At 40.3% G+C, this 14,198-nt stretch overlaps 1 protein-coding gene across 18 annotated transcripts in view; it reads left to right on the top strand.

Annotated features, from left to right (window-relative positions):
* Positions 1-14,198, top strand: part of PMS1 (PMS1 homolog 1, mismatch repair system component) — a 334,072-nt gene that overhangs the window by 44,879 nt on the left and 274,995 nt on the right. For 12 of the 18 annotated variants that reach the window (XM_069576897.1, XM_069576898.1, XM_069576895.1 and 9 more), the window contains exon 5: positions 8,679-8,842. In XM_069576897.1, coding sequence (XP_069432998.1) covers positions 8,679-8,842 — 164 coding nt within the window. Of the gene's footprint in view, positions 1-3,910; positions 4,055-8,678; positions 8,843-13,655; positions 13,854-14,198 lie in introns of those variants that run through there. The other 6 variants (XM_069576911.1, XM_069576910.1, XM_069576909.1 and 3 more) reach the window with 4 other exon arrangements.

Here is a 14,198-nt window from a genome sequence, read left to right as displayed (position 1 = left end):
TTTTCTGGAACTCCCTTGCTTTTTCGATGATCCAGCGGATGTTGGCAATTTGCTCTCTGGTTCAGTTTGATCTCTGGTTAGAAATTGCCTTTTGTAAAACCAGCTTGAACATCTGGAAGTTCACGGTTCACGTATTGCTGAAGCCTGGCTTGGAGAATTTTGAGCATGACTTTCCTAGCATGTGAGATGAGTGCAATTGTGCGGTAGTTTGAGCATTCTTTGGCATTGCCTTTCTTTGGGATTGGAATGAAAACTGACCTTTTCCAGTCCTGTGGCCACTGCTGAGTTTCCCAAATTTGTTGGCATATTGAGTGCAGCACCTTCACAGCATCATCTTTCAGGATTTGAAATAGCTCAACTGGAATTCCATCATCTCCACTAGCTTTGTTCGTAGTGATGCTTTCTAAGGCCCACTTGACTTCACATTCCAGCATGTGTGGCTCTAGGTGTGTGATCACACCATCATGATTATCTGAGTTGTGAAGCTCTGTTTTGTACAGTTCTTCTGTGCCTTCCTTAAGGAATGACTGATTTGTTCTCCTTGCAGTCCAAGGGATTCTCAAGAGCCTTCTCCAGCACCACAGTTTGGAAGCGTCGCTTCTTCAGATCTCAGTGTTCTTTTGGTCCAGCTCTTGCATCTGTACATGACTACTGGGGAACCGTAGCTTAGACTATATGGCCCTTTGCCAGCAGAGTGACGTCTTTGCTTGTTAACATACCGCCTAGGTTTGTGTGGCTTTTCTCCCAAGGAGCAATCGTCTTTTAGTGTCCTGGCTGCCATCAGCTGTCACAGTGATTGAGAAGCCCAGGAAAATAAAAGTCTGTCACTCTTATTTTTTCCCCATTTGTTTGCCATGAGGTGATGGGACTGGATGTCATAATTTTTGCTTTTTGAATGTTGGGTCTTAAGCCAGCTTTTTCAGTCTCCTTTTTCACCATCATCAAGAGGTTCTTCAGTTCCTCTTCGCTATGTGCCATTAGGGTGGTATCGTGTGCATTCAGGGGATCTTCCCAACCCAGGGATCGAACCCAGGTCTCCTGCATTGCAGGCGGATTCTTTACGCGCTGAGCCACAAGGGAAGGATCATCTGCATATCTGAATTTATTGATATTTCTCCCAGCAATGTTGATTCCAGCTTGTGATTCTTCCAGCCCAGCATTTCACATGATGTATTATGCATATAAGTTAAATAAGCAGGTTGGCAGTATACAGCTTTGACATACTCCTTTCTCAATTTTGAATCAGCTCATTTTCCCATGTTTGTTTCTAACTCTTGCCTCTTGACTTATGTACATATTTCTCAGGAGGCAGGTAAGGTGATCTGGTATTCCCATCTCTTGAAGAATTTTCTATGGTTTGTTGTGATCCACACAGTCAAAGGGTTTAGCATAGTCAGTGAAGCAGATGTTTTTCTGGGATTGCTTTGCTTTTTCTGTGATCCAAGGGATGTTGGCAGTTTGATCTCTAGTACCTCTGCCTTTCCTAAATCCATCTTGAACATCTGGAAGTTTTCAGTTCACGTACTGTCGAAGCCTAGTTTGTAGGATTTTGAGCGTTACCTTGCTAGCATGTGAAATGAGTGCAGTTGTGTTGTTGAGCTTTCCAAATTTGCTGGCATATTGAGTGCAGCACTTTCACAGCATCATCTTTTAGGATTTGAAATAGCTCAACTGTAATTCCATCACCTCCACTAGCTTTGTTCCTAGTAATGCTTCCTAAGGCCCACTTGACTTTGCACTCCAGGATGTCTGACTCTAGCTGAGTGATCACACCATCATGCTTATCTGGGCCTTTAAGAGCTTTTCTTGTGCCCATCTTTGCATGCAGTGTTTCCTTGGTATCTCTAGTTTTCTTGAAGAGATCTCTTCCCATTCTGTTCTTTTCCTCTATTTCTTTGCATTGTTCACTTAAGGCTTTTTTTATCTCTCAGTTTGGAACTCTGCATTCAGATAGGTATATCTTTCCTTTTCTCTCTTGCCTTTTGCTTCTCTTCTTTTCTCGGCTGTTTGTAAGGCCTCCTAAGAGTATAATTTTGCCCTTTTGCATCTCTCTTTCTTTGGTATGGTTTTGATAACTGCCTCCTGTACAGTATTACCAACCTCTGTCTATAGTTCTTCAGGGACTCTGTCTATCAGTTCTTATCCCTTGAATCTATTTGTCAATTCTACTGTATAATCATACGGGATTTAATTTAAGTCATACCTGAATGGCCTAATGGTTTTGCCTACTTTCTTCAATTTAAGTCTGAATTTTGCAATCAGGAGTTCTTGATCTGAGGCACAGTCAGCTCCCAGTCCTGTTTTTGCTAACTGTATAGAGTTTCTCCTTCATTGGCTGCAAAGAATATAATCAACCCAATTTTGATATTGACCATATGGTGGTTGTCCATGTATAGAGTCATCTCTTATGTTGTTGGAAGAGGGTGTTTGCTGGGACCAGTGCATTCTTTTGTCAAACTCTATTAACCTTTGCCCTGCTTCATTTTGTACTCGAAGGCCAAACTTGCCTGTTACTCCAGGTTTCTCTTCAATTCCTCTTTTTGCATTCCAGTCCCTTAATATGAAAAGGGCATCTTTTTTTGTGACATCTTTGTTTGGTGTTAGTTATAGCAGGTCTTGTAGGTCTTCATAGAACCATTCAACTTCAGCTTCTTTAGCACTAGTGTTTAGGGCATAGACTTGGATTACTGTGATATTGGTTTGCCTTGGAAATGAACAGAGATCATTCTGTCAATTTTGAGATTGCATCCAAGTACTGCACTTCGGATTCTTTTATTGACTGTGAGGGCTACTCCTGTTTCTTCTAAAAGATTTTGCCCAAAGTAGTAGATATAATGATCCTCTGAATTAAATTCCCCCATTCTGGTCCATTTTAGTTCACTGATTCCTAATGTGTCAATGTTCGGTCTTGCCATCTCCTGTTTGACCACTCCTGGTTTTCCCTGATTCATGGACCAGCTTCCTATGCAATATTGCTCTTTACAGCATCGGACTTTGTTTCCATCACCAGTCACATCCACAACTGGGTGTTGTTTCTGCGTTGGCTCAGTCTCTTCATTCTTTCTGTAGTTATTTCTCCATTCTTCTCCAGTAACATATTGGGCACCTGCTGACCTGGGGAGTTATCTTTCAGTGTCCTATCTTTCTGCCTTTTCATATTGTTTCTTGGGTTCTCAAGGCAAGAACTTTGAAGCAGTTTGCCATTGCCTTTTCCAGTGGACCATGTTTTGTGGGAATGCTCCAGCATAACTTGTCTGTCTTGGGTGCCCTACACAGCATGGCTCATAGTTTCTTTAGGCCACACAAAGTTGTGATCCATGTGATCAATTTGGTTAGTTTTCTGTGATTGTGGTTTTCATTCTGTCTGCCCTCTGATGGATGAGGATAAGAGTCTTGTGTAAGCTTCCTTATGGGAGGAACTGGCCATGGGGAAAACTGGGTCTTGCTCTGGTGGGTAGGGCTGTGTTCAGTAAATTTTAAATCCAACTTCCTGCTGATGGGTGGGGTTGTGTTCTGTCTTGAGGCAAACTTTGATAGGGGCAGTGGTGGCCTTCTCCCAAAGGACTTCAGCCAGCACACTGTGCCTCCCATGACTGCTGCTGTCAGTGTCCCTGATCCCACGGCAGGCCACTGTTGACCTGTGCCTCCACCAGAGACAGCTGTTCTCCAGTTTGTGGATTGGCCTTCCCTGTGGCTCAGGTGGTAGTGTCTGTCTACAATGCTGGACATCTGAGTTCGATCCCTGGGTAGGGAAGAGCCCCTGGAGAAGGAAATGGCAATCCACTCCAGTATTCTTGCCTGGAAAATCCCATGGATGGAGGAGCCTGGCAGGCTACCGTCACAGGGTCGCAGAGAGTCGGACATGACTGAACGACTACACTTTTCACTTTTGTGATTGTCCACCTGGCAGTTCTACGGTGGGGCTGATGGCGACCTCCTCCAGAAGGACTTATCCCACACGTGTCACCTCCCAGGACTGCTGCTGCCAGAACCCCTGTCCCTGTGGCACACCACTGTTGACTCACGCCTGTGCAGGAGACCCTCACCCTCACAAGTAGGTCTGTCTCAGTCTCATGGGGGTCGCTGCTCCTTTCCCTGGGTCCTGGTGCACACAATGTTTTGTTCATGCCGTCCAAGAGTCTCTGGCAGCTATGAGGTTTGATTTTAAATGCTGTTGCATCCCTCTTAGCGTCTTGTTGCTTCTCCTTTGCCCTTGGATATGGGGTATCTTTTTTTGGTGGGTTCCAATATTATCCTGTTGATGGTTGTTCAGCAGGTAATTGCAGTTTTGGTGTTCTTGCAGGAGAAGATGAGTGCACGTCATGTAACTGGTTGATAATGCCTTTACTGTGTATTTGTTTTTGTGGATTTTTTTGTTTTGGTTTTGGGGTTTCTTTCCCTTTTTTTTCTTTTTTTGACTGCACCATATAGTGTGTGGGATCTTAGTTCCCCAGCCAGGGATTGAATCCGGGCCCTCAGTGGTGAAAGTGCCAAGTCCTAACCACTAGACTGCCAGGGACTCCCCTATATTTATATAGTAGGATTTTACATTTCCTATAGATTTTAATTTTTCTTGTTGTAACCTTTCCTTTTCCTTAGAAACTATCTTTTAACATAACTTTGGGGTCGTTTTTAAGAGTTTATGATGAACTCTTTTAGGCTTTGCTTATCTGAGAAGTTCTTTATCTCTCCTTCAATTTTAAATAATAATCTTGCTGAGTAATATATCTAGGTTGTAGGTTTTTTCCTTTCAGCACTTTAATATATCATACCAATCCCTGATTGCTTGCAGAGTTTCTACAAAATAATCCAGTGAGCCTTATGAGGGTTCACTTGCTGCCTTTAGAATTCTCCCTTTATCTTTAACCTTTCCCATTTTAATTATGATATGTCTTGATGTACCTCTGTTTGGGTTCATTTTGTTTGGACCCTTCTATGCTTCCTGTCCTTGGATATCTCTTCTTCAGGTTTGGGAAAATTTCAGCCATAACTTCTTCAAATACATCTTCGACCCCTTTCTCTCTCCTCCTTCTTGGACCCTATAAGCAAGTGTTAATATGTTTGATGTTGTCCTAGAGGTCCCTTAAACTCTTCCCATTTTTTAAAATTTGTTTTTCTTTCTGTTGTTGTTCTGATTGGATGACTTCTATTATTTTGTCTTCCATACCACTTAAAACGTGTTCTTCTGTACCACCAAGTCTACTGTTATTTCTTTCTACTGTATTTTTCATTTCAGTTATTGTATTCAGTTCTGACTTTTTTTTTAGTTCCTTGTTGAAGTTCTCACTGTTTTCATCTGTTATTTTCCCAAGTCCGATTAGCGTTCTAATTAGTTATACTTTGAATTCTTTAGTAAATTATTTACCTGTGTCATTAGTTGTTTTTTTTTTCACGGGTTTTGTCTTGTTCTTTCATTTGAAGCAAATTCTTCTGTCTTGTTATTTTGCTCACTTTTCTCTGTCTCTGTGAAACTTGGTGAAACAGTTACCTATTGCAGCCTTGTAGGGGTGTCTGGGTTGGGGCATCCCTAGTTAGTACCAGGTGCCTTTGGTAGGAGAGCTAGGTTTTATATGAATACGATTACATCTTCCTCCACGGAGTGCTGGCAGCTTTCAGCTTCTTTGGGTCTAGGGATAGAGACAGATGGGCTGGAACCGAGTCAAGTGTGAGCTGGGGCTTCTCTGCCCAGTGACCAGTACCACCCGATTGTGGATGAGATCAGGTTCCATGTTGCTGTAATACAAGGCCTGAGGATCAGGTCTGAGCTGGCTCTGTTTTCTCTAAGTATGTGCGCTCCCCCTCCCAGCATTGGCACACGTGCCCTCGAGGGGGGCTCAAGCAAGAGGGGCACGTGTGGGCACTTGTCATGGATCAGGGTACATGCCCTGGTGGTTCTGGCACCATTTTAGAATACCAGACTGCTGTTGATCCACTCTCTCCAGGAGCACCCACAGTGGTTGCCTTTCCCTGTTCAGATGCTGCATCAGGCCTGAGCCAGCTCCACCCTCTACAACTACATTCTCCACAGCCAGGGCAGCCCTTGCCCTAATGGGGAGCTCTTCTGCAGAGCAGGAAGGGCCAGGGCAGATGCCCTGTGTGGATTGGGCATGCACCATGGATGCCCTATTACTCAGAGTTCCGGACTGTTCCCAGTCCATCTCCTTTGCAAGCGCCGGCAACGATTGCCCCTGACCTGTTTGGATGCTGCCCCAGATCCAAGCCACCCCGGTCCCCTGCAACTGTGCACTTCCTTTGGCTAAGGCAGCCCTTGTTATAGTGTGGAGCTGTGCCACAGGACGAGCCCAAGCCAGAGCGGCCGCTCAACTCGCCCAAGGTGTGTGCTGGGGTGGTGGTGGGAACAGGCCAGAGACCTGCTTCCTCTGTCCTGTTTCAGGAGAAAGCAAGCATATGCTCACTCTTCGTGAGTGGAGTCTAGGTTTCTTGGAGCCCTGTCAGTCCCGCTGGTTTTCAAACCACCTGAAGGGACTCACCTTCCCGGTGTTGCACCCCAGGGATAGGGAGCCCAGTAACTGGCTCCAGCTGGTTATTCCCCGGGAAGGGCCTCTGGGCCTGTGTGCGCTTTCCTCTTGTGCGCCCTCTCTCAGAAGGGGCAGGCAGTTGCACAGACTTGCTTCCCTTCCCGTGCTCTTCAATGTCACGTGCATCTTTCTTACACCTTTGGTTATGGAAGAGTCTGAATGCCAGTCTCCAGTTTGTTTTCAGTGAGAACTGCTCCACATGTAGATATATTTTTGATGTGTTAGTAGGGGGAAGTGAGCTCTGTATCCTCCTACTCTGCCGTCTTGACCCCACCCCTCAAGTTTTTGGTTAAATAAGTTCACAATCAAAAAAAACTTTTGTTCAATTATCCTAGTTTTGCATATTTCAGAAGATGAGATAAATTAAACCAGGCAATTAGATATTATTTCAGATAAGAATTTTTAAATTTTCAGTATAGTTGATTTATATTGCATTAGTTTCTGGCATTGGAGAAGGAAATGGTAACCCACTCCAGTGTTCTTGCCTGGAGAATCCCAGGGACGATGGAGCCTGGTGGGCTACCGTCTATGGGGTCGCACAGAGTCAGACACGACTAAAGTGACTTAGCAGCAGCTGCAGCAGTTTCTAGTGTATAGCAAAGTAATTCAGTTATACACATATATATTCTTTTTCATATCTTTTCTATTATGTTATTATAAATAAGATACTGAATATATAGTTCCTTGTGTTGTACAGTCAGACCTTTTGTTTACCTATATTATATATAGTAGTTTGTGTCTACTCATCCCAAATTCCTAATTTTCTCTGCATCTTGCTGTTTTCCTTTTGATTTGTTTTCCGTGTCCCTGAGTCTGTTTCTGTTCTGTTAATAAGTTCATTTGTGTCATATTTTAAATTCCACGTATGAGCAATACCACGCATTGTCCTTCCCTGGCTTATTTCACTTAGTATGATAATCTCTAGGTCTGTCCGTATCGTTGCAAGTGGCATTATTTTATTTTTTCTGGCCCAGTCCATTGTGTGTGTGTTTGTGTGTGTATGTGTACTACATCTTCTTTTTATTCTTTTTTAAATTGTTTGGTGTATAGTTGCTTTATAATGTTTTGTTAGTTTCTGCTGTATGACAGAGTGAGTCAGCTCTATGAATACATAGCCCCTCCAGCTTGGACTTCCCTTATCACCTCACTTTGTATCTGTTCATGTGTCAGTGGACATTTAGGTAGCTTCCATGTCTTGGCTTATGTAAATAGTGCTGCTTTGAACATTGGGGTACATGTATCTTTTTGAAATAGAGTTTTCTCTGGATATATGCCCAGAAGCAGAGTAGCTAGATCATACGGTAGCTTTTGTTAAGAAACCTCCATACTGTTTTCCATAGTGGCTGTACCAATTCACATTCCCACCAACAGTGTAAGAGGATTCTCTTTTCTGTACACCCTCTCCAGAGTTTATTATTTATAGACTTTTTAATGATGGCCATTCTAACCAGTGAGAGGTGATACCTTGTTGTAATTACGATACACATTTCTCTGATAATTAATGGTGTTGCACAACAGATAAGAATTTTTAATTGATAATTAAGGTTATACATATGCTGTTTAGCCTTATATCACCTGTATGTTTTACAGTGCAGAATAAGCATCATTCCCAGGTAGTTAGAATATCAGCAGATTTCTCAAGATACTACATTCTATCAGTAGTAAGCCCATGTTTTTCTGTAGTGGTAGAAATAAGATTATTCCTGTTTAAATCACACGTGCTAAGTCGCTTCAGTCATATCTGACTCTTTAAAACCCTGTGGATTGTAGCCCGCCGGGCTTCTCTGTCCATGGAATTCTCCAGGCAAGAATATTGGACTGGGTAAGCTATGCTCTCCTCCCAGGGATCAAACCCACAGCTCTGAAGTCTGCTGCATTGTCAGGCAGGTTCTTCACCACTAGCGCCACGTGAGAAGCCCACATAGGAGATCATACTTAATGGGTCAGACCTGTTAGAAGCAGGAGAGCCAAGCAAGAGGTCAGAATAGCTCGCACAGCTGAGCCTTCTTTGGGTTCCCACAGTTTGAAGAGAAATGGCCTTCAGTAATAAAAAGGAGTTAATTACTGATTATATGTAGATTTGAAGATCTGTGACGTTCACTCTACATCTAAATATGCTTTCTTCTTATCTGCCAACAGGTACAACTGTAACTGCTTTGCGATTATTTAAGAACCTACCTGTAAGAAAGCAATTTTACTCAACTGCTAAAAAATGTAAAGATGAAATAAAAAAGATCCAAGATCTCCTTATAAGCTATGGTATACTTAAACCTGATGTAAGGATTGTTTTTATACATAACAAGGTAAGCATTATTGTACTTTCTATGGAATTTTTTGATATATGACATAGTAATGGGACAGTGCATTTTATCTAAATCAGATGTGTAAGAGTCTTTCAAAATTTGTCCACATTTGTTTAGTTTTTTCTTTATTGTATAAAGAGCATCTTTGTTACCTCACATCTATGTGAAATCTGATTGAACCTTTTATTTCTTAATTTCTAAGATAAGTTATTCTATCAAGAGGCTTTTTCATCCAAGAAATGTTTGAGTGCTTCCTAAATATGAAGATGACTGAGACTTGTTCTTTTCCTTTAAGAAGTTCACTGTTTAAAAACACAAACAACAACAAAAAGTTCACTGTTTAGTGATATTTTCTACCTTTTATTTTAAATGGTTTCTTCTTTGGAAGAGTTTTTTGTTTGCTTTTTAAAGGAAACTCTACCCATTTCTTTCCATTTTTCAAACAGGGCTGATGAGGAATTTCTCTTGTTGCTTGATAAATCTTAGGGGAAAGGAAGGTTTACATATCTTCTGAAATGTTCTGTTTCATAAAATTCCACGTGTACCTCAAAATATTTACTGTAAGGGGAGTAGAAGTTTGTAAACCTAGTGGGGAGTAGAGAGAGAACATTTATTGAGGGTGTGCACAGGGCCAGTACCTGTGCTAGGCGCCTGAGACTCCTGTACTCCACAGCAACTGCTGAGTGAAGAGACACTTCATCAGCTTGCAGTAGTCCTCTACACTGAACTTAGAGAGGTTTGCTCAGTATTGCACAGCTGGTAAATTGTTGAGCTGGGTTTTGAAACTTTACGTGCCTACTGAGTGTAGATTCTTCACACTCTCCTGTTCTGTCTTCCTTTTGTAATACTCTATTACATTGTGTAGTTCTCTTCTGCGTTTCAGAGCACTTAAAATAACCTTGTAGGTTAGACAGCCTTACCTCTATTTGTATGGGGAACTTGAAGCTCAGAATGGTCTAAGGAATTGTTTCTGATTTGCTAATAAATCTTAAGCATCAGCTAGCGGTTTTCCTGGTTCGTCTGTTTGCTCGTGGCTGTGGCGGGCCTTTATTGTTGCATGGGCTTTTCTGCAGTTGCAGCGAGCAGGGGCTGCTCTCCAGTCACGGTGCGTGGGCTTCTCATTTCAGTGGCTTGTTTTGTGGCAGAGCATGGGCTCCAGGACATGTGGGCTTCAGTAGTTGTGGCATGTGGGCTCAGTAGTGTTGGCTCCCGAGCTCTAGAGCACAGGCTCAAGAGTTTTGGTACATGGGCTTAGTTGATCTGTGGCATGTGGAATCTTCCTGGATCAGGTATCGAACCTGTGTCTGCTGCATTGGCAGGCAGATGAGGGAAGCCCCGTTTTCTTCTTTACAGTAAGTAATCTACTGAGATCCGAGCGCTTTTTCATCCAGTTTTCTTTCTGCTCCATGTCTTTTTGCTTGTTATTAAGAAGATTCCGTATGTTTTTTAATTTAATTATTTCTGGCTGCTCCGGGTCTTCATTGCTGCGAGCAGGCTTTCTCTGGTTGCAGTCCATGGGCTTCTCCTTGCAGTGGCTTCTCTTGTTGCGGCGTGTGGGGTCTAGAGTGCAAAAGCTTTAGTGGTCATGGCGTGTGGGCTCAGTAGTTGTGCCGTGTGTGCTTAGCTGCCTCGCAGCATGTGGAATCTTTCCAGACCAGGGATCGAACCCGTGTCCCCTGCCTTGGCAGGCAGCTTCTTAACCACTGGACCACCAGGGAAGTCCAAGAAGATTCTCGTATTAAACCAAGTTACAGTGGAATATTTATGATCAGAATTTTTAGTCATCTTAAAAAAGAAAGAAAAACATTAAGAATAGTCAGCCACCTGTTACTGCTGGCATAGAGCTCAACCAAATGATACCTTGAAATCTCTTCCAGCTCTATCATACTAGAATTCCTCAGGATGTTGATGGATGGAGGCTCATCCTGCTAATATAAATAACCCTATGACCTCTTGATCCAAAGAACATTTCGTTATTAAAAGTTAAATGTACCCAAGTTAAGAAAATAGCAAAGGCAAGAGAAACAATGATCAGGAGAGGAAAACAGATGATGAAAGGTAAAACATGAAGACAGGAGCTACATTTTTATAGTGGAATAGTGACTGCAACCAAAGAGAAAAGTTTTGAGGAAGAGGAAACAGAAGAATAAAATAAGATTATTGTCTAATGTAATGGAGATGACTACTTAAAGTCAAAGATATATCTTCTAAACTTAGGATAAGTTTATTATATTATTTTCCCAACCTGTGTAAGATCATCAGTGTAGGTATTTTCTTTTGAAAATGGAAAGTAGTACTTTTCAATACAATGTATTTTATAATTTTTCAAGTATACCATATCTGAGCTTATATTGAGCAAACACAGGCCTCGCAGTGGCCTTCAATAATTTCAGATGCAGTGCAAATCTTGGAGAGTATTGCACCATTGAAGTAATGTAAGGCTATCAAAAGTCTTACAGTAAAATTATAAATCAGTTTGTGGACAGGAAGAGCCACATGAAAGCTTAAAGGCAAGTAAAAACCTTCAAGTGGAAAATAGCACATGAAATAGTTTTATAATAATTGTGGACACGGTATGTTTAGTCTCTGTTTAATCAAAAGTTTCATCAGGCATCTTTTTTTAAATGCACATGCTGAGTTAACTGGCTATGCCTTCCTCTAGGGGAATTTGACATTTCTGAAGGTGCAAGTCCTGTAAGTAAAATGTCACTGTCTTGGCATCAGTTTTTAGCGTTGAGTATCTAAATAGAGCTAGATTATGAGATCTGAAGATAGTGCTGTATTTAAAAGTTTCTTATGACTTTAAAATAAATTGTGCCTGCTAATATAGCCCAAATAAAGTCTCGTAGTAAAATTAAGTATTACCTACACAAGGAAATCATGGACTCAGTTATATTTCTAAGTTTTTTTCTTCTAGTATAAATTATTATTTCACTCTTTTATTTCTTAATATGCTGTTGTGCCTCGAATGTTAAATATATTAAGTTCCAAAAATAGCATCAACACATTATCATAAATCTCTTTGAACATTGAGTTCGGCTCTACTCTTATAAGCATGCTTATGTTTGTCATACTTTATTTGCTTTTCTGAGAAATTTTTTAAACATGGCGATATTAGTTTCTTTATTTGAAATTTTTTTCTGCATTACAAACAATCATATTGCACATAATATGAGAAGTACTATTGCTATTTTGACATCTTGGATTAGTGTTCCTTCTTTTTATGAAGGTTTATAACCTGCCAAGACATTCTTTGAATACTGATAATGTTGATGTTCTTGCCAGTATGGTTATGTTAGAAAGAGGTATTTTTCTTCTTTCATCACCATGTTCCTTGAAAGCATATTGAATAATGAGACAGCCAAAGGGAAATAATTTACAAGTGGATTCAGTGACTTTATTTAAAGTAGATTTTATTTGGAGAAATGCTAGAGCCATTCCTTAGATAAGCACTACAGTCCTCAGCCTTAGTTTTGTAACTGAATCCCTGTGAGGTCCTGCTGTATGTATTTTTTCAATTATAAAATAGTTATTTCATAGAATTAGGAGTTTTTCTCAATTTGGTAAGATCTGAAACCCACTTAATATTAGCTGTTTCATATGTTCATGAGTAATTTTATAGAGTACTAGTTCAAACATAATGATAAATATGTGATTTCAAATAATGGATACTTTAATACTTCATACTTGTTGATTTCAGGGAATATTTTCCTTTGCCTAAAGTATCATTTGTGTTTTTAAAAATTATTTTGAATTTAGTTCTGTCTTGATAATTAGAGGCCCACTGGTATTGCAAAAGCTGAATTGGATATTATGGATATAAGGTCTTTCTGTCACAAGAGGAAAATTAATTAATGGCTTTTTACCTATCTCTCCTTTATATGACATGACTGTTAAGGCTTATTGAGATCAGTTTATTTATTTTTGAAGTCTGGAAGAATGATGACTAAGAATGAGAAAGAAGGGACACATTTATTGGGTAATAAACTGAAGATAAATAAATAGTAATTTATAATCTGTATCCCATACATTTGTGGTATTCCCTTTGTTCATTTTATTCTACTTTGCATCTTTTAGCCTTTTACTCATATTTTGTGAATGTCCCAATTTTGTTTCACCTGTGCTGTGAGGAATCAAGGAAAAGTCTTTTGCTCATAACTGGACCAGTGTTAAAGGCCACCTCCCTTTCCCTCTCCCATCCCCTCCAGTGTTGTGGAGGCAGTATAATCAAAGAGAAATTTTGGTTCAGGATTATGGTTTGAATGCTCCTTTCTTCTGAAGAATATATCCCTCCAGTTCCAACCTTGAAAGTTTGGGTGAAATTGTTTTTATTTCTTTTTTCATTAGTGAAAGTGGATGTTCCTTCAGATATGTTTTAAGGTTAACTTGGGGCTAATTATCAATTATGATTGGTTGTTTGTCTTTTGGTTTGTTTTTACTTGCAAGTTAAGGATAAAATTTTTAATGGTTCTTGTGTTTTCTTCTTTGTTATATTAAATCCTTTTACTTTTCACCTGACTTCCGAGAAATACTATATAGAAAAGATAAGAGACATATATAAGTCAAATTTTAGTTTGGTTGATTTCTAATTTTGATGTTTGCTGACACTATTTTTAAGAAATCTTTAAAGCCTTCCCCTGTCCCTCAACAGGACTTATTCTATAACTTTTTCCATAGCATTTTCTCTATTCCTATTATATGATTTTTGCTTTATTGGAAATGATTTGCATTCTCTCTCCCTGTCCCAACAGCCTTTTGTGGAAGGGAGGGCTGCATTTTACTTACATTTGTTTTCCTTTTAATTCTCACTTAGTATTACAATATGCTGAGTATGGATCATAGAAAAGACTGAAATCACGCCATAGAGGCTGTCATGCCAAGTGAAGTAAGCCAGAAAGAGAAAGGCAGACACTGTGTGGTGCAGCTCACACGTGGCATATAGAACATGGCACAGATGAGCTTCCCTGTGAAACAGCAGCAGACTCAGAGAGAAGACGTTTGTGGTTGCCAGGTGGGAGTGGGCTGTGGGGGAGGGATAGATAGGCAGATGGTAATCATAAGTTTGTTTTCTGTTTTCTGTGGGATCTGTTTCTAATTTGTATATAAGTTCATTTGAATTTTTTTTTTTAGATTTCTCATATAAGCAATATCACATAATATGTGTCTTTCTCTGACTCACTTAACTTCACTTAGTATGATAATCTCTTAAGTTCATCCATGATTCTGCAAATGCCTTATTTCATTCCTTTTCATGGCTGAGTAATATTCCAACTTTCCATCTTAGTGTGTATATATACACACACACACAAATGGGACCTAACAAAGCTTTTGCACAACAAAGGAAACCATAAACAAA

Source organism: Ovis canadensis, chromosome 2, assembly GCF_042477335.2.
Source record: "Ovis canadensis isolate MfBH-ARS-UI-01 breed Bighorn chromosome 2, ARS-UI_OviCan_v2, whole genome shotgun sequence".
NCBI classification, from domain to species: Eukaryota; Metazoa; Chordata; class Mammalia; order Artiodactyla; family Bovidae; genus Ovis; species Ovis canadensis.
The sequence above is the reverse complement of the archived record's forward strand: the minus strand, read 5'-3'. Positions and strand labels throughout refer to the sequence as shown.